Raw genomic sequence first — 24,264 nt, forward strand, 5'->3', positions numbered from 1 at the left:
GAACTTCCAGTTTTTATTTTTTTAAGCACTATTTAACAAGAAAAACATTCAATCAAACTTAAGAAAATTAGGATAGCTTAATTTACAATAAAATAACCAGCCTAAAATAACCCTTTCATTTAGGGCCAAGGAGGCCAACAGTTCCCATTTTAAACAGCAGAATTACACAATTGATGCTTTTACCCATTTACCCATATATGATGACAAATACAAATTCCATTCAACTTCCACTGACATCCATCCCTTCTCTTCAGAGTAGGGTTCACACATGCGCTTTAGGTCAGTACTTGAGCTTTTCAAATCAATTACATTTTGAAATACAGCTATAACTACTTTGATAATCAGAACATTTTAACAATTCTTATAGAAAACACCTTAAAAAATTTGTGTGGCACATTAAACTGTTTAAAGAAATAGCATAGATGAAAAATAATGTACAACCGTTACAGTCCCCTTTTCTGTGTTTTCCCTAATTAATTATTACTGCTTCTTATAACTTAGTAGCAGAGATGAATTATAAGAAGCAGATGCACCATGTTTTGGTTCTTGGATGTAGCTGCCAGCTTAAGAGTTCATGACCGTAAATATGAAGCAAACTGCTAATGTTCACAAATTCTGGAATGGGAAAAATTAATCTCTCTTGAAAGTTTTGGTCTATCTTGGCTTTCAAGTCATGACAAAAAAAAAAAATTCACAGCAGTTTAAAGGACGATGAAATACTAAATGTGGCATCCACTAAAATAAAACTGATTAATTTTATTTGTTATAACCCTAAAGCGAAAATTGTAGTAAGTCTGATTTTGTGTTACCAAGTTAAAACTCTATAGTAAGCCGCTGGAGCAAAGACAGCATTTAACGGATTCATTTACAGATCAGGCACGGCAGCCTTCAGATAGAATATCCTCTTTTCACACTTCTAAAGGTGTAACCTTTAAGAAAAAGACAAACACCATAGAGGAATATGTAATTTAGGGTAGCTGGTGAGGCACTTAACTTGGGGGAAGTGAGTGAGATTTTTGAGGTAAATTAGAATTCTTTTCAGCAATCACAAACATCATCTAAAGACCACATTTTATTTCACACTAATTATTTAGCTTTTAACTCTGTCACTCTATTGTGCCAAAATTCACACATAGGTATAACTTCTTAGGAAGCTACTGGAAGAACATCTTCAGTCTCTGAATTTTGGCTCCTTTTTGAGACTTCTGTGCTTAGAACATAGTTGAGAAAGCTGTAAAAGGTACATACATACAAGGGCCTGAATGGGTAACCATCTTTGTCAGTAATTTGACATTAAATTTGACAGATTTTGTTTTAGAAGGAGTTATCCAGCAGTCACACACTTAGCCTCTCTCTGGTCAGGAAAATCCCAGAGCAATGCTCTCAAAGAACGGGAGAAGCAGTTTCTGCTTAGAGGTGACACAGTACTGTGAAGGCACCCAGGATGAGCCCCGAGGAGCGCAACTCTCTCGGGGTTGACCAGACACTGGGCCGGGTAGATGCTTCTTTCTCTCTTCTGAATTCATGTCAAGGATATGTGTTTAATAGTAAGTGAAAATTTATGGTAGAGGATGCAGCATCTCAGTAAGTATGCAGATATTCCAACACCAGAGCACAAAGTGGCCATTTTGGAATTAGTCTTTCATCAAAAGTCATCCAAGTCTGTTTTTCACTAGAATTACCAGCATCTTATCTGCTAAGAGAAATGCCATACCTCAGGATTCTCACAACAATTAATGTATTTTTCATTCCTTTCTCAAATAGCACTTTCAATCCAAAGCTACTTTTTACTCTGAATAATCTTACCAGCTTTCATGATCAGCAGATAAAATCATCAATCCTATTTTAATGTCAAACAACATCATGAGTACAGAAACAAATTTTTTAAAAATCCACTGGAGGCATTCTCAGTCTTAACAAGATGAGGAAATACATTGGACTAGAATTTCCATGTGGCTAACATTGGGTCTAAACACTTTATTTATAAAGACTTCTAAACTGACCAGCCTTGGACTACCACATTTCTCTGGGCATGGCAAAGGACTCAGGCTAACTTATTTCTTGTTTCCTTACAAGATAACATCAGGAATCTGGCAAAGCTACTTAGCAGGAGTTTCTGGTACAATGAGCAGGTGTGGAAGGATTTCTCTTTGTGATGCTTAAATGGCTCATTCCAGTTTTGAAACTGACCTTGGTCAACAGCACCATGCTTTACTCAACTGAAATATTCAATTTCCTGTTGCAGGGGAGAAAGGAGGCTGAGGGAGAGTTAAGAAGAAAACTGAGAAAAATTATATGCGTCATTCAAATACTATATTTGAGGTTTAAAAAATCATTCATCACAGCTACTTCCATATCACACTTTTACAATATTTGAACATCTATGAATACAGGACTTTCTGGCATGACCCAAATTTGAATACAAATGAAAGTTCATTCAACATTAGGTTATCAGTAAACTAGAAGAAACAAACCACATTTTGTAGGCAATAACCTACAAAAAAGTAGCAATTAGGTAAAAAATAAGTGAAATTATTTGTAATTGTTTCCAGGTTCATCTTGGAGATGAGGGAACCCAAAAACAGTGCCCTGGAAAATGGCCTCAGAAGTGGCATCTGCTATCATATGGTTATCTTTCGTAAGTAAATAGTTCACAGACATATCTTAGACATTAATTTTCATGTACAATTATGTGTTTTGAGCCATCTATTCCACTGAAACACTGTAAAGGAATTCTAAAAATGACTTTTAGGAAAAAAGGCACTTTGATGTGAAAGTTGGATTTAATTTCATGGAAGTCAGAAGATTGGGCTAGACTCAAAAGTTAGTATTCATTTTTGTTATTTATGAATACAGAGCAGATGCCAGTTAATAGTATATAGCCAATAATATCACAAACCAAATAGCAACATAAACTATATTCTGGGCAAACAGTAATTTATGAGAATTCTCTAATAACATAGTTCCAAGTTTAACAGTGAAAAGAAGGAAAATCACCAGCAGTTGCTATTTTAGAGCTCAACACTGTTTCCAACAGAATTTTATGTCTACAGTTTGGTTCTGCTTCAGAGCATAAATTTTTTTTTAGATGAAAAACCTTGGGTGGCAGAGGTGTGTTTGTGTGGACTAGGGGAGGAACCACTGCAGATTAACAACAGGTGCATTTCTCTGGTCAGACAACCAAGTGAGGAGGTAGTCAGGCTGAGAACTTCTCAGACGGAGACTATTGTGCTGATCTACTCCGAGCTGGGCAAGTAGCAGGAGCTTCTCTGTGAGAATGAAGACAGCGACGGGAATACTTCTCCTCCAGGAAAGTCAGGACCAGGGGATCAGTGCAGCTGAAAGCAGGGCAGGACTTGTGTAAGTGGCAGTGAATGTAAGGAATCAACACCAGTGACTGCTCATATGCAAATTTGTCCTACCTTGAAAGTGGCTCTTTCTGATGATCGAACTTTGTAATAGCTATTAGAACAGAACACATACCATGTCATTATTACTTAACTTGGATGTAATCATCCTTCAAGCTCCTGGTGTGAGGAATATGGCTTGCATATATTTCATAAAACATGCTTTCTAATTTCTAATAAGATATACACATATATAAATAAGAGATGTTTTGTTGACTGTCTGAAGAAGTTTATAAGCCAGACACATTCTGAAACAAAACACTGCAGAAATAATGCTTTGTCAAACTTTGTTTTAAATATCTGTCAATCAAATGGATTGGAACTACATACTACTCCAGTTTTAATGTTTTGGAGACCATTTAAAAACTTATTTTACATGAGTAAATAGAACATCTTCTTATTTGATTACTGCTTATAGTTCTTACCTATTTTCCTGAACAACCCTGGTCTTATTTTTTTTATTCTTTTAATTTAGTGGAACATTAGGTTTTTGACTGAAATATAAACTTAAGCTGTTATCTCAACAAATAAATAAAATACTTAGTTGAAAAACAAAACAACAATAAAAAAAAATCAAGTCCTCAGTAATCTCAGGAATGGTATCCTTGGGAAATATTTTATAGTTAAAGGTATGCAGAAACTCAGGTGAAAAAGTAACAAAAGAGGGAAACAATATAAGCCTGCCTTTGCTGAGTGGTAATCTGTAATTATGTCAAGAGGCCACAGGCTCACACTCACCTTGTTACATCACCACACAGGGCAACCCCATACAACCTTGAGTTCCATCATCACTGCTGTTGAGCTTTTTCATTCGGTACTGGCGTATTTCTCTTACCAGTGTGTAAAAGGCATCTTCAACACCCTATAAAAGAAAAAAAAAAAAAGAAAAAAGAAAAAGAACACTGAAGAATTAAGGAGATCAGCTGACATAATTCAAGTTGCAAGCTTCCTCTCATCTGATGTTCTTTATGTGAACTTAAAAGTTCCAATCTGATAAAATTGGGTGTTTTAAGAAGATCACAAGTGTAGCAAGTCTTTTGAATCACATTAACCAGTTGATACATAAATGACATCTGTAGAAAAATATTCTTGTAAAGGAAAAAGGACAACGTGGAACATGCAAAACAGAATTACAAGAACGGTGGTGATAAAAAATGGATTAGTGTTTATATTTTAAACAAGTGTCTTCATTGTTGATGCAGGAGTAAAATGCCACACTAGATTGCTAAGTACACTTTGGGTTTGAAGATTAAAACAAAAAAACAAAAAACAAAACACAAAACACTACTAAAAGCTACAATGACAAAACACATAGATAATACCTACCAGAACCTATCAATTTTCTTCTGTCTAAAACAAAACTTGTACAAATGCTGAAAAACCTTACCATACCTGTCTGGTCTTGGCTGAGGTTTCAATGAACGGAATCCCGTAACTCTTGGCCAGTTCATGGGCTTGTTTTGTGTCAACCGTCCTTGTTGGCAAGTCACACTTGTTTCCTACCAGCACCATAGGTACATCATCTGAATCTTTCACTCGCTTAATCTGTTCCCTGAAACAGGCAATACGTAATCAGAATAGAAAGAAACATAATTTTTCAGTAAGAAATAAAGACTGGCATATTTCACATATCCCTATTAGCTTCTAGAGTCGAGTTTTATTCTACCCCCCTGCCTCACAGAAAACCCACAGTAGAGAAGACTGGTTTAGACTTGATGTGGCAGGAACAGGGAAGTCATAAGTGCCAGCTTGCCTCCCAGTAGAAGTTGATGGTTTTGGAGTTAAGCCTCCACTTCTACAGCCAGCATCCCATAGGGGCATTGGTTTAAGTCTCAGCAGCTCCACTTTCAATCCAGTTCCCTCCTAATGTTGCCTGGGAAAGCAGCAAAAGATGGCCCAAATGTTTGGGTCCCTTTTACCAACATGAGACCCGAAAAAAGCTACTTGTTCCGGATTGGCTAAGCTCTGGTTGTTGCAGCCATCTGGGGAATGAACCAGTAGATGGAAGATCTTTCTCTCTAATTCTGCCTTTCAAATAAAAATAAATCTTTAAAAAAAAAAAGAGAGAGAGAGAACATTGATGGCTACTCTACCCCAACATTTATTCTTCTTAGGTTCTCTGAATTTTACTGGTAATTAGAATCGTATCCTAATGATGGTCTGAAGTGTAAGAAGTAAAGCTCAGGGCCTGGTGCGGTAGCCTACTAGCTAAAGTCTTTTCCTTGGGTGCCGGTTTGTGTCCCCACTGTTCTATTTCTCATCCAGCTCTCTGCTTGTGGCCTGGGAAAGCAGTAGAGGTCGGCCCATGGCCTTGCGACCCTATGTCGGTGTGGGAGACTCAGAAGGGGCTCCTGGATCTGGATCAACTCAGCTGCAGCCATTGCGGTCACTTGGGGAGTGAATCAGCAGATGGAAGATTTTCCTCTCTCCTCTGTGTATCTGCCTTTCCAATAATAAAAAATAAATCTTAATTTAAAAAAAAAGGAGGAAAGCTCACTGCCTCTAATTAACTTTTTCAAATTCCCTTAGGAGTTATGGCATTTAAAACTTTCTTTAAAAATTGCTTAAAGTTTATTTGCATGTTTTTATTTGAAAGGAAGAGAGATCAACCACTTCATGGCTCACTTTGCCAATGCCTGCAAGAGCCAGTGGTGAACCAGGTCAAAGCCAGGAGCCAGCAACAACATCCAGGTTTCCACTGTGACACAAATACTTGAGTGGTCACCCGTGGCTTTCCACAATGCTCATCTGGAGGAAGCTGGGTTGGGAGTGGACTGGCAGGGGCCAGAACCATGCACTTGGATCTGGGATGTGGGTTAAGTTACTGTGCCAAATGCCTGCACCAAATACGACAGCATTTAACGCAAAAATAATCTATCCAATTTTTCTTCAAATAAAAATACAGGCAGAAGTCCAAGATGTAAGATAGGAAGCAACAGAACTGCTCTGAGTAAGAGAAGCTGAGGCTCTGGCCCTCCCAAATGATAGCATGCCCTCTGTGACTTGTGAGAGCTGGTAAGCTACCACAGTGCACAGTACTGTGCACTGATGCTACCCTCAGATTATACACAAAATCACAGACCTGAACTGCACTCACTTGGCTAGCTACAGAACTATATGCTCTGCTGTGAGAAAGGGATGATGTGAGACAGCCTAAACTTCCTGGGCCATGTCACTCACTGTGAGGTTACTACTGCTCTCCACATCAAGCGGCACTCTGTGTCTGTCTGGGGTCTCGTCTCTGGCTTCTGGTGTCAGGTGTCAGGATCAATTTTACTTCTAAACAAATGGTTTGTTTTCAGCATCCAGATACTATGCTGATCTTTTAGTTGGCTACTTTCCTTTTCACAACAGCTGTCAAATTTGCAGTCAACGCCTAGAAGTTCCTTGTAGACTCATGAAGTTACAGGACAAGCTCACATCAAGCATTTTTTAATTTTCTTTCTCTTTTTGTTTCACTTCTCAGGCCATGCTATACTACATGTGATTTTACAAGATGCTTTCAATATTCTCTGTTGGGGGCAAGGCACAAATATATAGACAAACAAGTTCACTTATAAAGAAGAAAAACGACTTCTAGGAATTCAGCAGACATTGATAAGATGTCTGCCAAACACTGAGTAGTCGTTCCTCCGGCCGAGGTAGGAGATTCCCAGACCCCGTCTTCTCCTGAGGCTTTCAGCCCACGGCTGCTGAAGTCTCTCATGTATAGTGGGGTAGAGATTAGCATATAACTGCTGCATATCCTCCCATTTACTGTAAATCACCCTTAGATTAATCCTAATTTATATTCCCACTACAGTGTAAATACTATTATTTGGGTAATGATCACAAGAACAAAAAAGTCTCTAGCTGTTCAGTGGAACTAGTGGCTATGGAGGACTCTACAACTATTATTTTCAGAAAGAGAAAGTGGGAAATTGAGCAGGTTTAGGAGAAAACACTGAACACCGTTTTGGATTGGTTAGTCCCTGAGACCAGACACACATAGAGAGCAGGCTAAATAAGACTCAAGGCACACAAAACACATGGGGAGCATGTACTATATACCAGGCCGTGTACCAAGTGATACACTTCTTGACTAGCCTAATCTTCCCAACAACTGTGAGGTAGGTACCATTATCTCCACATCATAGAGGAGGAAACCTAGACTTAGCATCTACTCCAAAGTCACAAAGCTATTACATGATCAAGCTACATTTTTCAACCCAGGCAGGTCCACATTCTTCACCATCCTATCACTCTTCCTAAAACACTGTGCTAAGAAAAAAGCCCTGGGGGCCCGGCGGCGTGGCCTAGCGGCTAAAGTCCTCGCCTTGAATACCCCAGGATCCCATATGGGTGCTGGTTCTAATCCCGGCAGCTCCACTTCCCATCCAGCTCCCTGCTTGTGGCCTGGGAAAGCAGTCGAGGACGGCCCAAAGCTTTGGGACCCTGCACCCACGTGGGAGACCCGGAAGAGGTTCCTGGTTCCCGGCTTCGGATCGGAATCATTGGATGGAAGATCTTCCTCTCTGTCTCTCCTCCTCTCTGTATATCTGACTGTGTAATAAAATAAATAAATCTTAAAAAAAAAAAAAAAGAAAAAGAAAAAAGCCCTGGGTTTTCAGTCCTGACTCCATCACTACTAACGATCAGAATCTAACATACTGCCTTCTGAATTCCACTTCTGATTCTGTAAAACTAAGAATTTTGTACTGAAAGCTAGAAGCGATGGTTCCACAGAGGAAGTCCATCTTTAGATTCCACCTTGCTTTTGCCTTCACCTATGCCTTCTCTGCCTCTTCCCATCACCTTTTCTTACCTCCTGAAGGACGCCTCTCAGAGAGGCACGTTCCTGATAAGCCCTGTGCAATACCTCTACTTCTCAACTGCTGCCAGTGGCAAGCTTCACCCATTATCCAAACTTACAGTGCATTTATTGTAAGAATACATTCCAGCATTGACATTTAGTGATAGCCTCAGATTTTCAATGTCACTCCAAAAGCAACTCTAGAAAGCTGTTCTTTTCCCTAGTGCGTTGTACTCATTCCCTCCACAAAGCTTTGCAAAAGATCATCCTTTCAGAAGAAATAACGCTCTTGGTACCTGTAGAGGTTAATATCTGCAAAGGATTTGCTATTGTTGATGGCAAAAACGCAGAGGAAGCCTTCGCCTGTCCTCATGTATTGGTCTCGCATGGCACTGTACTCCTCTTGGCCAGCTGTATCCAGAATGTCCAGCAGACAGGTTTCGCCATCTATAACCACCTGCTTTCGGTAAGAATCCTGGAAGGACGGGAGGTGGGAAACAGGGCAGGGAGGGAGAAAAGGGATTTTTACTTGTTTATTTTCTATCTAGTTTGTCCCCAAAACTACAAATCTATTACCAGAAGCAGAAATTACTTATTCAAAGTTGTTTAAGGAAAAATGGGTCAAATCCTAGATGCCTGAAGAAAAGAAAACCACTCTATTCCTGAGAAAGATGAAACATGATGCAGGGCGGCCCTAGGACACTGAGGGGATATTCAAATTCTAAACATACCTCCACCAGTTATAACCTGCCCTTGAAACAGAGTCATTTACAATAAGTGTAAAAACATTTTTTGTTTCAGGGAATATTATAATACCTTTTTTTTCCCTCATAACAGATTGGGAAATATTTTTGGCACCTAAAAGCTCTAAATAAAATTAATTCCTCAGGTATATAGATATACACAGAGCATTTTGAAAATATTTCCAGGGCCCAGCATGGTAGCCTAGTGCCTAAAGTCCTTGCCTTGAACGTGCCAAGATCCCATATGGGTGCTGGTTCGTGTCCCAGCTGTTCCACCTCCCTTTCAGCTCCCTATTTGTGTCCTGGGAAAGCAGTCGAGGACAGCCCAAAGTCTTAGCACCCTGCTCCTGTGTGGGAGACCTGGAAGAAGCTCCTGGCTCCTGGCTTTGGATCAACTCAGCTCCGGCCATTGTGGCTACATGGGAAGTGAACCAGCAGATGGAAGATCTCTCTGACACTCCTTCCCTCTGTAAATCTGACTTTCTAATAAAACAAATAAATCTTTAAAGTAAACAAGTAGGTATGTAGTGGGAAGTCATCATAGCTCTTAAAAAAAAAAAAAATCCACTGTGGCTTTAAGGCAATAACTTTGCTTTATTTGGAAATCAGAGAGACAGAAACAAACAAAACTTTCGTCTGCTGGGTCACTCTCCAGCAAGGCAAGGCTGGATAAGACCTAAGGTAGTTCAGTCTGTGTGGCTGTTCTGGGCTCCTGGCTTTAGCCTACCTACTTTAGGTCATCTCTTCTGAGACTCAAACCCACACACTCCAAAACGAGATGGGGTCCTAAGCAGTGGTGCACTGGACACCGCCCTGCTTATATTTCAACCTTGTAATGACATTTGGAAAAACCCTTCTGGACAACAGGCAATGTTGTATATTGTTATCTGGGCGGTGCTTTTGTATATACAAACGTAACCCGAGTGGTACCAGCTAGGAGCCTTGCTTCTATCCCACTGCTTGCGTTTATTCGAGTCCTGGTGTTAGCTCCTAATTCCAGCTTCCTGCTAAGCCAGACCCTATGAGGCAGCAGTTATTGGCTCAAACAGTGAGGCCCCTACCACCCAAGTGGAAAATCTAAACTGAGCACCCAGCTCCTGGATTTGATGTGGTCAATCCCAGCCAGAGGCATGTGAGGGGTGAACCAGTAGATGAAGAATCTCTCCCTGTAACACTTTAAAGAAACAAATATTTTAAAAACAAGTCTTAAAAAACAAGATTATACACATAAAATTTACGTATTTATGTAAATTCTCAATAATTAAAACTAAAATTAAATTAAAGCTTTAAGAAAGTAAAGTATGAAAGCTGTTAAGCCTGAAATAAGATAACCAAGTGTTAGCAATCAACTTCCAACACGAGCTACAGTAGTCAGTTTGCATTAATTAAACATTCAGTAGACAGGTGGTAGGGAGGTCAGTGTGTGGATTAAGATTTTAAAATAATCTCTAGGCAATTCTGTAAGATGCCACCACTCACACTTTATTTATTATTATTTTTTTATTTATTTTTATTACAAAGTCAGATATACAGAGAGGAGGAGAGACAGAGAGGAAGATCCTCCGCCCAATTATTCATTCCCCAAGTGACTGCAATGGCCGGCGCTGCGCCAATCTGAAGCCGGGAACCAGGAACCTCCTCCAGGTCTCCCACACGGGTGCAGGGTCCCAAATCTTTGGCCTGTCCTCGACTGCTTTCCCAGGCCACAGGCAGGGAGCTGGATGGGAAGTAGAGCTGCCAGGATTAGAACCGGTGCCCATATGGGATCCTGGGGCATTCAAGGTGAGGACTTTAGCCACTAGGCCACGCCGCTGGGCCCATCACTCACACTTTAAACACTGATTTTTCACATTCCTGCAGGTTAGCTAGGTAATTTTTACAGTAACTAATACATGTGTCTCAGAGAGAGAGATTTTCTCACTATCACTTAACTAAGTAAGTTATAAAAATCCAAAGCATAATGTCCTAAATATTGCGTGTTTTCTACTCCAACACACACTCACAGTTGCCCCAACAGTGCTAAACAAAAGCTCAAATCGCGGGATTCTTTTACAAAACTACAAAAGGACCCAGCCCGGTAGCTTAATGCCTAAGAAGTAGTGTTGCATGCCTGGGATCCCATGCGGGCGCCAGTTTGTTTCCCAGCTGCTCCGCTTCCCATCCAGCTCCCTGAGTGTGGCCTGGGAAAGCAGTCGAGGATGGCCCAAAGCCTTGGAGCCCTGCACCTGTGTGGGAGACCCAAGAAACTCCTGGCTTCGGATAGAATCAGCTCTGGCAGTTGTGGCTACTTAGGGAGTACCAGCAGATGGAAGATCTTTCTTTCTGTCACTCCTTCATTCTGTTAATCTGACTTTCCAACAAAACAAATAAATCCTTAAAAAAAAAATCACCATAAAAAGTTTCTGGAAAAACGGAATTTAAGGATGTTATTTTTGGGGAAAAAACTTTGAAAATCCATGCACAGTTTTTTCCATAAGCATTTCCATGAACTTTTGAGGACCTCCTGTATATACAATTTTGAAAATTTCTACACCAAAATAAACTTATATTTTCACTTCACTTTACCAGAAACAGAAAGCATTTTCCTATCTCACATCCTGCATGTAGTGTCTATACCTAGGGCCTGTGCTTCCATTTAAAACAGCTGTCACAGGAGGCAAACCATTGAACCTACAACAATTTACAGAACCATTAAATAAGCACGGGCCTTAGGAAATCTTCAGCAGCTAATAAGAAATCAAACTCTTGTCTGGAAAGCTTTACTGTCATGACTCAGTACTTCTTGCATTTCTTTACTGCCTAGCGGGAGGCTGGTAAGTCATCACCCGCAGTCCTCACCTCTATGGTAGGATCATATTCATCCACAAAGTGGTTCTGGATTAGCTGGATTGTCAGTGCGCTTTTCCCAACACCACCTGCTCCAACCACCACCAGTTTGTACTCGGTCATTTCACACCAGCAAGAACCTATGGGACAGCCGCAAGGAGGGTTAAAGAGCAAGCCACACCTAGGGCACTTCAAAGCCTTCCATAGTCAATGGTCAGTAAATCCGGGGTCTGCAGCGGGTCGCTCCCAGGCCCGAGACCATCCACTTAGTCCTTAACGTGATTTAGTAAGGCAGGAACTGCAGGTGTGGGGGCCGCCGATCCGGCTATGCACCCGGTAACTCCCATCCGGCAGTTCTTTAACAGTCCTGGGGCTCCGCCCTCAGCCTAAGGTAAAGGAATCCCTCCGTGTGCCGCCCCCTCGCCTCCCTGGCCCCCGAGTGTTTCCGTTTCTGGGGGAGCGGCAAGCACGCCGCGCTCCCTGTCCACCCTCGCCTGTCCACAAAGCTCCCACCAACGGCCCTTAACCAAGCCCCCCGCCCAAGGCCTTTGTCTCCGGCTCCTGGATTCCGCTCGATTCTTGGCAGCCAGCAGACGCCTGTCGACTCTAGATCCCGAAGATACGCCCGCCAGACCTTTACCTCAAGCTCCGTTGCCTCCACTCCGAACGGATTCAGGACTACAACCGGGAAAAATGTTGGAGACCCCGGAACCGCCATGAACAGCCCCCACCAGGGAGCGGCACTTCCGGCCCCGCCCGGTACGTAATCAGCCGGCGCCCGGACGCCGAGTCCCCGCCCCGGCCACGTGGCCTCAGGCCCAGTCACGTGGTCAGCCGCGCCCAGACCCGCCCCTCCCACAAGGGACGTCTCAAAAATGAAAGCACTAGGTGCTAGTGTCTCAAAAATCAGTAAAACTTTATTCGCTTCCATTCTTTCGCCATTAACATAAAATTGGAGAAAGCAAAAATGTTTCGTGTTTACAAAGATAAACGGCCTCTTTACCCAGAGATCAAAACCTCAAACGACAACAGGGAAGATAGCAGCGCCCTCCCCGCATCCCCTGAGCTGACCATGTCATCCTAGACAAAGCCTTCAGTCCACTGGCCAGGGACCCTGTGTGCGGCCAATTGAAGATGAGGGCCAAGAAATCAGACCAATCCATTCCCGTGATACAAAGTCGAACAGAAGCTACACCAAGGATCAAGTGCCTGTAATTTACAAGACACAGGAACCAGGTGGCTACTTATAAAAAAAACAAGATTCATTTCAGGCACAACTTTTTTTTATTATTTTTTTTCTGTTTTGTTTTTAAATCAGTAAAAGAAACTGGGTCCTAGAAGCTGCAGTGGTCTAAGCAGCAGCAAGTTTGTGCATTCTTTCTTTTCGTTTAAATTATCACACTGCTGGCACACCTTATTTGCATGAAATTCTGCACCATACATACTAATTGTAGTAAAGTTATCTACCCCCCCATACCACAAAGAAAAAAAAAAACCTACTCTGGAAGATAATTGTCATTGAAATCTAACCAAACTTCGTTAAGTGGATTGTGACAAGATTATAAATGATATGAAAATAACATTTTTAACATTTGGCCATCAACTTAAGAAAAATGGTTTGCTTATACAAATTTTTGTACTTTTTAAAAAGGTAAATAGTATCTACCCTCATATGGTCCTCAGAATTAAAGCATAATGAACAGGAAGGAAAGGAAAAAAATGCAACTGAGTGCTAAGGCAGAACTTCTTGCCCAAAGTAATGAAGGTAGAGCATACATGAAATATCAAGTGCAGAATTTCACAGGGCCAACAAGGTAACAGTCTATGTTTCACTTATACAGGCGAAGTGGATTTTGCAATTACCAGTTGCGTTAAATGCACCAAATAAAGCTCCTAAAATTGATACTATGAGGCGCCACCTTAAGTTTTTCAGGCTGCAACTGTGCATAATTTTAAAATGGTTTCCTTAAATTTATTTATTTTTTTAAACATAACACGAGGAAGGTGTTAAAACTGGTGTAATAGCTCAATAGAATAAGTATTCCAGATTTTGGGAGGGATGAAGCGGGAGATACTCAAAACCCTTCACCAGAATCCCCCCAACTTGATCATCGTGGATTAATGATGTGCTTTGTGGATGTGGTTAGTCAATGACACCAGCTTGACGAATCTTTCTTTCTGCACCAAATCCCTGTGAAGAAAGTAAAACCACAATTAATGACATGGATGGACAACAATCACAGTATACTCACAATTTCACAAGCAAATAACCAAGTGTTTTATTTTCGGTCATTTTAATTACTACCAATCCCTTCCTACAAGGAAAAGTCCTTTTGACTCTAAGCTATGTTGGAAATATCAGGAAGTCAATTAACGCTTCACAGTGTCAGCAGTCACTGCATTGGGGATGAGCCAGTGTCTATAGGGACCTATCTAGTTCTGTGCCAAGTGATGAAGTAGGGCATGGAAGCTGTGGGCGGCATCATACCATTGAGTTATCTGGTCCCCTTGGCTGACGAAGAACCATGAGGCGAGGAGCACTGGCATCATCTAGGGTGGTGTTCTTCAAACGATTGACCAGGCGATCAGGTCGAGGAGCTGCAACGGCCTTGGGGCCCTCACTGTAATGAAGTCAAGATGAGAGAAGAAAGCGATACACTTAGGAGTTTTCTTTCATAACTGCCCAAATGACTCATTTTTAATGAGAAAGACTATTGCCTCATCAAGCCAGCTAACCTGACAAGAAAAGCAAGTTTGCTCATATGTGTTTCCTCCAACTAAGGTTACAACTGCATTGAAGCTAGAATAAAAACACCTTTTACAATGACAAAGCAATTAGAATGACTAAGGTGTAAAAATGAGAATCTGGGAGCAGGTATTGTGGTACAGGAGTTAAGCTGTTGCTTAGGAAACCCGAACCTCACACCAGTCTGTGTTCTAGCACCTCCACTTCTGATCAAACTTCCTGTTTAATGCATCCTGGGAAGCAGTGGATGATACAGCCCAAGTGCCTGGACCCCTGCCCATAGCAGGGAAGACCTGAAGAGTTCTAGGCTATGGCACTGCCTGGCCCACCCCTGGCTACTGAGGCATTTGGAAAACCAGTTAGCAGATGGAAAATACTTTTTTTCTGGTTCTGCCTCTCAAAAAGATAAAATTAAGTTTAAGCACCATGCAGCCTAGAAACAATTTAATGTAAGAGCTAAGTAGCTTACAGAGATACTCAAGGACTTCATAATCTTTTCATATTTTAAGAATTACAATAGGGACCTGGTTCACGTCCCGGCTGCCCCATTTTCCATGCTGTTCCCTGCTTGTGGCCTGGGAAGGCAGTGGAGGCTGGCTCAAGTCCTTGGTCCCCTGCACCTGCATGGGAGACTAGAAGTAGTTTCTGGCTCCTGGCTTTCAACTAGCTCAGTCTTGACCATTGCGGCCATTTGGGGAGTGAAGCAGCAGATAGAAGATCTGTCTCTCCTTCTGTCTGTAAATATGCCTTTCCAGTAAAAATAGATATTAAAAAAGAAAAAAAACTGGCACACATCATACTAGCAGAATGTATTGTCCAAGTGTTTCATCAGGTCCAGTCTAGGAAACTAAAAAAAGTTAAACAATAAACAGCAGAGTTAGGCAAACATCAAGAAATAATCAAAATGTCGCAGGAAAAGAGGGAGAGAGGAAGAGATGGAAAAGTAAAGCAATGTGATAAGGCAGAGACAATCCAGGGCGCTCATCAACCCAACCACAACCAGAATACGCACCAGACTCGCCAGACATTGCAGGCGCTGCACTTGCCAGTGCGCTGATTAAGAATCACTGAGAACTCCACCTCGTCTCCTGCCTGCAGCTCAATGCCATCCTGAACTTCTTTCACATGGAAAAAGAGCTTCTTGCTATCTCCTACTTCATAGTTAATGAAGCCAAACTGCAATTGAACAAATAAAAACACAGATATAAAGGGAGGGAAAGTATCTCAATACTTTATCCTAAATAGAAGTGACACTTATAAAACATGGTATTAAAGTTGATCTTCAACTTTAGTTGCCCAGGCAGAAAAACTTGTCTGGGAAGAAATTTATGTTTTGAAGCCATTGTCATTTACCATGGTATTACGACTGACTGAAACAAAGAAAAGGCTTCCTGTTCCTTCATATTGTGAACTGTTTTCTAAGTTAAGCAAAATCATCAGGAAGTCATTGCTTGAACATCAGTATCACATCTAAAATTCTTAAGCCGAATTATTGCACTGTGGGAAACAGCCACACAATACCCACTGTACTGATGTTGAAAAATGTTCTGCTGATGTTGAAAAATGTTCTTGCTAAAGACTCTTGAGATCTCAGTATTAGGATCAGTTTTGTCTGCTTTAGCTTATTTTACGAACACTTGCAAATATGGTTTATTTGTGTGGTCTGACAAAGTTCAGAACAAAAGTATATAAACCTTTATAGTCTTTCTGTGTTCTATATTCTGAAAATCTCAACTTAAAACCTCTTTTCACCATTATGCTACCTATTAACACCTTATTAATATATAGTCACTGTTCAGTTTTTTCCCTAGTTTCATAAACTATGTTTTTCCTATTTTAATGATTTGAATGATAAAAAACAGAACAAAACAAAAAACCCCACACACCATACATGTAGATGCCACTTCACCTTGGCTGAAGAAATTCTAAAGTTTCAACTACTCTTAAAAGCATCACTCACATCTAGAAATATTGGCACTTACCTGATCTTTCACACACTCCACTGTGGCCCGACGCAGGGGTGTGATGTTATAGGCCATTGTCTGTGCATTTTGGCCCAGGACACACAACTGGAACTTGACACTCTCCCCTTTCTGCAGGCAATCCCCTTTGTTGGCCATCCCAACTATGCCAAATGGATAAACCTCACCTTTCATATCCCCTGTAAGGAGAAAATAGAAACAGGGCAGCATATAAAAAAACATATCAATGCAGATAAATTTGACATTCCACATACTTTAGTTTAATTCAAAAGAATAATTTTTTTTCAGAAGATGGTGTAAAACAAATTCTTCCTTAAAGGGCCAGAGAAAATATTTAGGGTCGCAAATTGTCCTGTCACAATTACCCAGTTCTGCTGTTATGGTGAGAAAGCAAGCAAACAAATGGTCATGATTGTTTTTGAAAGAAATTTTATTTAACACCATGTCCTGTTTTGGTTGAACAATGCCCCAAAGTAAAAAGTTACCCACAGACTAGTGCAGGTTACAAATAAAAGCAACTAGATTTCAGCTACACATTCTAAGGAATCCAATGAATTAATAAAGATGAAGAGAAAATTAATATAGAAATTTCAGAATTGAAAATGCTTTTATCCTTCTTATACTAAGATTCATATATATATATATGAATGAAACAAAATCTCTGAGAATTCCAGAACCAAAGTGACCATAGGGTATAGACATTGGTGCCACAGCCTACATGTCACTCGGGACTTCTGCATCTCCTACTGGAGTGCCTTTTTCAAGTGGTGGGTCCACTCTCTACTCCAGCTGATTGCTAATGTGCACCCTGGAAAGCAGCAAATGATGGCTCAAGTACTTGGGTTCTTGCCAGAACCTGCTCTGATACCTGGCGTCAGCCTAACCCAGCCCTGCTTGTGGGAGTGATCTAGCAGCTGGATTTCTGTCTTCCAAACTGAAAAACAATTCAGTTACATAGCTAGAAAGTATTCAGACTTAGGCTTGCCCGACTCTCAAGTCAGAATTGGTTACAACTGTGTAAAGTAGAGCCCTACATAAAAATTACCAGAGGAACTCTTAAACCATTAAGTTGGAGAAATGTGATTTTTGTCTAGTCCCAAAAATTACACTTGGAGATACATGAAAAGCTTCCTTTTCCACAAAATCTTTTACTTCAGACCATATTCTACAGTCCATGTTAGACAAGTGGACTGGAGGCTGGAATGCAAAGGAGGTTGGAATGCTACCTCACAATTTAAAACGGGTATCCCATATTCCCATTGCCTTTTCAGGGGTGTGATGTTTTGATGGCATTAGTGAAACAATGATTTGATATAAGGAACAGGTTATTCAAGTTCATTTCCTTCTCCTAAAAAAAAAATCCTCCTAGTGTGAACATAATTTGGCTCCTCTGCTCATACAACCATTTACAGTCCCAAGTCCTAAACTACTGCTTTTGAAGAGGGTGGATGCTTAATTTAAGTATGGCAATTGGGCTGTGGGCCTGGGGAAAGTCCCTCAGGTGAGTGCCTTGCTGCATGGCCTTCTCTGTGTCCTGCATTTTCTCATCAACCAAACTTATCAGATGCCAGACCAACAGAGGCCAATAGAGAATTCTGAGTCTACAAAACTTATTTCTTCAACAGGTGTTTAGCTATAGTAAAGGATAAGTTAAATAATATAGATCTGCTTCTCTTCTGCTCTGTTCTGATTCCTGGATGATAAAAAGTATTTTGGCCCTCTAGCTGAAATTTTGAACTGCTATCTATTTTAACATTATGTAATTCTGCTCTTCTAATCATCTCCAGAGTTCCTATTTCTACTACAAACTTATCCCATGTACTATGGGGAATAATGGCATGGAAATAAGTAGGAGGCCCATGGAACTCAAGCCACCTGATCAGTGGATCCAGTAAACTCTTACACAAGCATTCAACTTCAAACATGTACTTTACTGTGAGATTTTGTTCTTGGTCTGTCTCAATATGACTGTTAGAATTGTTCTGTGAACACATGGCTTTGTGTATAATTCAGGATGATCTTACAGCTAAGGAATTTAAAAATAAAAATGTAAGCACTAAGCAGGGGAGAAACAGTTTTTCCTAATTCAGTTTATAAGAAACTGAAAGAACACAATGAACATCACCCAATTTAAAAGGTTGAAAGGAGTCATCTGTAAGGATAAAAAATACTTACCCTCCTCCACAATCTCAATCATTCCTTGGTACTCTGTCTGTGTTGGATCAACACTCCTCAGGGGGCGAATGACTTTACCAGAGTAGATGGTGGGATCAGCTTCCTCAGTGATGCCATTCACTAGGAAACAAAAGCATGTACACCTCTGAATATCACTTCAACTCCAGGCCAAGGAAAAGCAGCAAATACTTTCAGCACAATACAAAGGATGGATAGGCTACCTATTAGTCTCGAAATGAGACAGATTCTTTCTAGAATGGTCATGATTAAAATGCCTGATTTAACTAAGTAGGCAATGTGTTCGTAGAATTTACATGTATTCATACTTAAAACATTCTGCTCTCTCAACTTATCCAAGTGACCAAATGTCAAGTAAGGTCTTTCTGATCTCTAAAATGACAATTCCAATACTTGTATAGTCCTCTGATTTCATAGATGTATTGCTACATTTCTAAGCATAAAACAAACATTGTTATTGCTCTTGATACTTTTTCATAAAAAAAATCTAACGAAAGCAGAGATTTGTCTTTTATTTAGTCACTACTGTATCTTCAATATCTAAATGTATAAAGAGTGCTTCCAAATTACCTGAAGGTCTTCAAATTGTCCCTATTTAGAATCTTAGTAGGTTTGGGTGAAGTCAAAAGCACTTACACTCCTAATGAGCTGTCACTGGATGCTTTTGGTCTGGGGAATCACACTTGTGAGCCACCAGGTCTTACCTCCCACCAACCACAGCTATCACCCACTAAAATCAGAGGGGGAAGCAGCAGCAGTCACAATTCACTACCTGAGTGGGTTTTGTTCACTTTTTCAGCACTGATTTTGTTGCCTTTGCCTTTGGACAAGCTGTACTCGACCATGTCCCCCAGTTCCAGGCTATCAACATCACCAGAGAACTCACTAAGGGGAAAAGAAGCGACATTTTAACAAGCTTTTACCATAAGCATCAATGACAGTTAGGTTGCCTTCATTTCTTCTATAGCATTCTTTATCTATATAGTATAAAGTATTTTATACATATTAACTCATTTAATCATAAAAATACCCAATGAAGAGATACCTGAGTCTCTAGCTTCCAAATAAATATTAAAAGATTAATCATAGGAAGTAAAGTAGTAAAGATTAGAATAAAAAGTGAGCATTGTGGTTAACAGACCATGCTCTTCATCATGTTATTTACCATGAATGTACAACTCTGGGATAGCAACATACACAGTAAGACAATATTCTCTCATTGAAGCAAAAGGTTCCTATCCGATGTTCAAAACATGCACAGATCTCTGTCCTTTGGCCACATGTTCTCTCTAAAGAGATATATAACTATCTGATTTAGGTACTGTCATTACTTTACCAATCTGAATTCTGGAATTAAAAAAATGAGATGGAACTGAACACACAATACATAACTTAAAAAATATATAATACATAAATATGTCTTAAAATTCAATTAAAATGTAAGTTTACATTTTGGTGCCCAAACATTAGGGGATATGTACAGGTTTTTTTTTTTGAAGATTTATTTATTTTTATTACAAAGTCAGATATATAGAGAGGAGGAGAGAGAAAAATCTTCCACCCGATGATTCACTCCCCAAGTGAGCTCAAGGGCCAGTGCTGTGTCGATCCAGGGCCAGGAGCCAGGAGCCTCCTCCAGGTCTCCCACATGGGTGCAGGAACCCGAAGCAGTGGGCCGCCCTCGACTGCTTTCCCAGGCCACAGGCAGGGAGCTGGATGGGAAGTGGAGCTGCCGGGATTAGAACCGGTGCTCACATGGGATCCCGATGCGTTTAAGGTGAGGACTTTAGCCGCTAGGCCACGACGCCGGGCCCAAATTTTTTCACAGTGTGCATTTTGCACAAACTTTTTAAAGACCCTTTAGTTATAATCCATGTTGGAAATGTCTAGCTTCAATAGCTGCTCCTGCATCCTGACTCCATTTCCCGCTATCGCAGACAGGGGAGGGTAAGTGGTCATGGCTCAAGTAACTGGATTATTGCTATCCATATGGGAGACCTGAATTGAGCTTCAGGCTCTGCCCAGGCCTGGCCTAGTCCCAGCAATCACAGGGCATCTCAGAGAGTAAACCAGGAGATGGGAAGGCATTTTCCTCTCATCTCTCCAAACAAACCCAGGTACAAAATACTACTTGTTCTCCAACTCCACCCCAAAATGAGTGATAGTGAGCAGTGGGGCATTCCTTACCTGTAATGGAAAAAGATTTCCTTATCATGATTGGCTGTCTCAATAAATCCAAAATTATCCTTCAGTGTTGCCACATAACCCAAGAGTCTCTTGGAATTGGAATTACGACCTAAAAGTCGCACACAAGTTGCAATCTGCTGGCCAGGTCTCTGTTTGTCACTAATACTAAATTCAACCTGCGGAAAAGAAGGATATTCATTAATACAGTAGCACTTACATATTAGCTCCTTCACTCTGAAAAGGACTGTTTTCCACTCAAGTATCCCTTGCGATCAGTCTGATGGAACAGATTCTCATCATCAGATTTACTCTCAATTCCACGTTCCACAGGGGACCAAGTTTTGCTTACGGAATATCCCCTATAGTCTCAACTTCTCTAAAGGAAGAAAATTTGAAAACCAGGCATATCAGGTATGAGAAAAACACTAACAGCAATGTTTTGATTTTTGATGTTTCAATAGTCTTCAACTTTGATATTTTCAAAGCTAATGGATTTAAATACTTCTCATCTAATGCTTAAATATTAATTCTTCGAAAAAAGCTTTAACAATAAAAGATCTTAGCAAGCTCCTTAACAGTAACCTTTAAGAAAATACTTTTTCTTTCTATGCACAAAAAGCACTAGCAAAACTTGAAAAAATTTAAATACACCATCTCACAGGATAACAAAAAAGGTAATAACTCTGTTTTGCAAAAAAGAATTATCTTGCCTTGTCTCCTATTTGAGGAGAAGTAGATCCTTCCACATCCTTGGCTTGAAAAGCGATAGTCAGTTTCACCCCACAATCATCATAAGCAATAATGCCATCCTCTGCCTCCTAAGGAAAGATAGGTTACAATAAGAATCAAGAACAAAAATGCAGCAACATAAACAACTGTAATTCTTACAGACTGCAGAGCCAAAGAACTGGCAGAGCTGGAGCAGTAGTATTCCAGAGTTCTCACACAAGAACAGATTATTCATGTGACCAAGTAGTCTTGCCAAAACCCGAGACTGGCTAAATGTGCTACAACAGGATCTTTCAGACTCAAATCTATTTCTTTGCTGTTAAAGTTGTTTCTTCTGTACTCCACTCGTCTGAACAGAAACCAATTGCACATGTCATTTTTAACCAGATGGAAATCCCATAATCTTAGGTATCTTCAACAGTATTTCACAGTTGTGTATATCATTTATGTATTTATCAATGCATGAGAATTTAATCTGGTACAGCATTAAGAGCATCTGACTTATACTATGTGACTAAGTTAGGATATTGACAAGAACACAAAGTTTTGAAAATGTCAAGTATGTCACGTAAAGAATTGAGAGGACTTGCCATGACATCAACTCTTACATATTAAAAACCAACTCATTTTTACTCTTCCTTTTTTTTTTTAATCTTTCCTCCATCTGAATTTACACAAGAAGCTAGAATGAAGCAGCACAACCTGGTCTCCAGCTAGCACTCCAGAGAATGTTTAATCCACTATGCCACAATAGTTTTTCTTTCCTATTTCTCCCAATCTCCCTCACCAAAACCAAAAACAGCTTCCTGCCAAACTATTCACTCCTTTGTATAAAGCAAGCCTCTTTTTTTTTGGTCTGTACCTCTAGCCAATGATAAAACTCTTTTTATTTCTATGCATTAAGTTTTAGTATTTTCCAAATTCAGCCTATTAAGAATTTCTGGCTGGGCTCAACGCCGTGGCCTAGTGGCAAAAGTCCTTGCCTTGAACGCCCCAGGATCCCATATGGGTGCTGGTTCTAATCCCGGCAGCTCCACTTCCCATCCAGCTCCCTGCTTGTGGCCTGGGAAAGCAGTCGAGGACGGCCCAAAGCTTCGGGACCCTGCACCCGTGTGGGAGACCCGGAAGAGGTTCCTGGTTCCCGACTTCGGATTGGCACGCACCGGCCCGTTGCGGCTCACTTGGGGAGTGAATCATTGGACGGAAGATCTTCCTCTCTGTCTCTCCTCCTCTCTGTATATCTGACTTTGTAATAAACTGAATAAATCTTTAAAAAAAAAAAAAAGAAAGAATTTCTGGCACAGTACTCTGAGAAGATTTTAATGGAAACATTTGACACATTTCTTGTATCTCTACAATTCTCTCCATGTGTTTGCTTAAGACCAGAAGTTACTGGACTTTTCAGTAAATAAAGCCTAAAGGTGTGAGGTGAGCCTTCCCAATTTTCAAAGCCAAGCTGTTTAGAAGAGATGTCCTAATATCTAAAGGAACATATTCTTCTAGAGATAACTCCCATGAGATATTCAGCAATGTCTGGAGACAGTTTTGAGTGTAAAATTGCCTACAGTGGATTGAGATTGGGAATGCTGCTGAACAATCCAACTCCCCACAGCAAAATAATCAAGTCCACAATCAAAAATGCTTTGTTTTGATTAGTTCACTGTTAATTTAACAGGACATTCCTTAAGAGACAATACTCCATTATATGAAATGCTATGATCACTCTGATCATATGAAACTTACCTTCTCTTTGCTTTTATTTGGGCTAGTGGTTTTAGAATTTGAAAAAGTGGCTTCTTTTTCTACAGTGCCCAAAAAACGATGATCTGAATGAGAATGGAATGAAACCGTGCCCTTGGGAAGCCTTTTAATCCTAATAGCATGATTTCTTTGGGCAGAGAGCATATCCTACAAATGATAAAAGATTAGTATTTATATGAAAAAATAAGTATCTGAAAACCATCTCTTCATACTTTTATCAAAAACTACTCACAGGAACCACTGTAAACTCTACTTCATCTGCAATATGGAGCTGGTTCCCATCCAGAATTTCACTGAAGTGGAAGAACATACGAGCATCGCGATCCACGCACTTGATGAAACCAAAACCATCTCTCATGGCAGCAATCACACCCTGAAATCCAAATAATTTTACTGGCTATGGAGGTTGTCAAATAAAGGTAACATTTAAGTCTAGCAGCACATCAAGTTAAATACCCAAAGAATTTTCTATTCATAACCGGAATATTACATAAACATTTCTATTCTCACTTAAATACTAACTTAACTGCTTTCAATAAACTTACCTAATACTAGTAATTTTCCAAGTCCCTGTAAATGCTACTCCTTGGCAAGTATTGAACATGAAACATGCACACATTATACTTCAAAAAGCCCAACAATGTAACTTTTAGAAATTTTATTAATCTGTAGAACAATTAAAAAAAAGTTTCAGGTAACTGCTCTGGTTTCTACCTCAAAAATTTTATTCATGTTAAGGTAGCAGAAAAACTTCAGATATTATCTTTGAAGAATAAACTATCATAAAATTCCTTCCCTACATATTTTTTTCTGTTTTATTTTATTGTCAGTTCTGTGAGAGAAACGTATTGAGTATGTGGAACATTTTAAGCATGTAAGCATTTTTTCAAAAGATGAA

General features: G+C 40.2%; 2 protein-coding genes across 6 annotated transcripts in view; both read right to left on the reverse strand.

Moving 5' to 3' along the window:
• NRAS (NRAS proto-oncogene, GTPase) lies at positions 1-12,549 on the reverse strand. 2 transcript variants are annotated; one of them, XM_058660091.1, is made up of 8 exons: positions 12,409-12,545; positions 11,781-11,908; positions 8,496-8,674; positions 4,800-4,959; positions 4,146-4,269; positions 3,423-3,462; positions 1,617-3,338; positions 1-1,409 (listed from the first exon to the last, which is right to left on the reverse strand). In XM_058660091.1, the coding sequence occupies exons 2-5, from the start codon at positions 11,889-11,891 to the stop codon at positions 4,150-4,152; spliced, it is 570 nt and encodes a 189-aa protein (XP_058516074.1). In that variant the 5' UTR covers positions 11,892-11,908; positions 12,409-12,545; the 3' UTR covers positions 1-1,409; positions 1,617-3,338; positions 3,423-3,462; positions 4,146-4,149. The 2 variants fall into 2 exon arrangements, with proteins under 2 accessions (XP_058516074.1, XP_058516075.1); XM_058660092.1 differs by lacking the exon at positions 3,423-3,462 and having other exon boundaries at positions 12,409-12,549.
• A 111-nt stretch (positions 12,550-12,660) lies between these two features.
• CSDE1 (cold shock domain containing E1) overlaps positions 12,661-24,264 on the reverse strand; it is a 35,850-nt gene continuing 24,246 nt past the window's right edge. For all 4 annotated transcript variants that reach the window (XM_004581890.3, XM_004581888.3, XM_058660090.1 and 1 more), the window contains 10 exons: positions 23,599-23,739; positions 23,349-23,513; positions 21,587-21,694; positions 20,877-21,052; positions 19,462-19,574; positions 18,672-18,791; positions 16,497-16,675; positions 15,527-15,690; positions 14,257-14,389; positions 12,661-13,959 (listed from right to left, as the gene is read on the reverse strand). In XM_004581890.3, the coding sequence (XP_004581947.1) occupies positions 13,912-13,959; positions 14,257-14,389; positions 15,527-15,690; positions 16,497-16,675; positions 18,672-18,791; positions 19,462-19,574; positions 20,877-21,052; positions 21,587-21,694; positions 23,349-23,513; positions 23,599-23,739 (1,347 nt within the window). In that variant the 3' untranslated portion in view covers positions 12,661-13,911. The remainder of the gene's footprint in view (positions 13,960-14,256; positions 14,390-15,526; positions 15,691-16,496; positions 16,676-18,671; positions 18,792-19,461; positions 19,575-20,876; positions 21,053-21,586; positions 21,695-23,348; positions 23,514-23,598; positions 23,740-24,264) is intronic.

Source organism: Ochotona princeps, chromosome 2, assembly GCF_030435755.1.
Source record: "Ochotona princeps isolate mOchPri1 chromosome 2, mOchPri1.hap1, whole genome shotgun sequence".
Lineage (NCBI taxonomy): Eukaryota > Metazoa > Chordata > Mammalia > Lagomorpha > Ochotonidae > Ochotona > Ochotona princeps.

What these genes read in the sequence shown, in the direction of transcription:
- NRAS (XM_058660092.1), bottom strand. Translation starts at nt 11,891, where the DNA reads ATGACCGAGTACAAACTGGTGGTGGTTGGAGCAGGTGGTGTTGGGAAA. An exon ending in AATATGATCCTACCATAGAG is followed by an intron (nt 8,675 to 11,780) that starts GTGAGGACTGCG and finishes CCGTCCTTCCAG; the next exon opens with GATTCTTACCGAAAGCAGGT. An exon ending in GCAGATATTAACCTCTACAG is followed by an intron (nt 4,960 to 8,495) that starts GTACCAAGAGCG and finishes TGCCTGTTTCAG; the next exon opens with GGAACAGATTAAGCGAGTGA.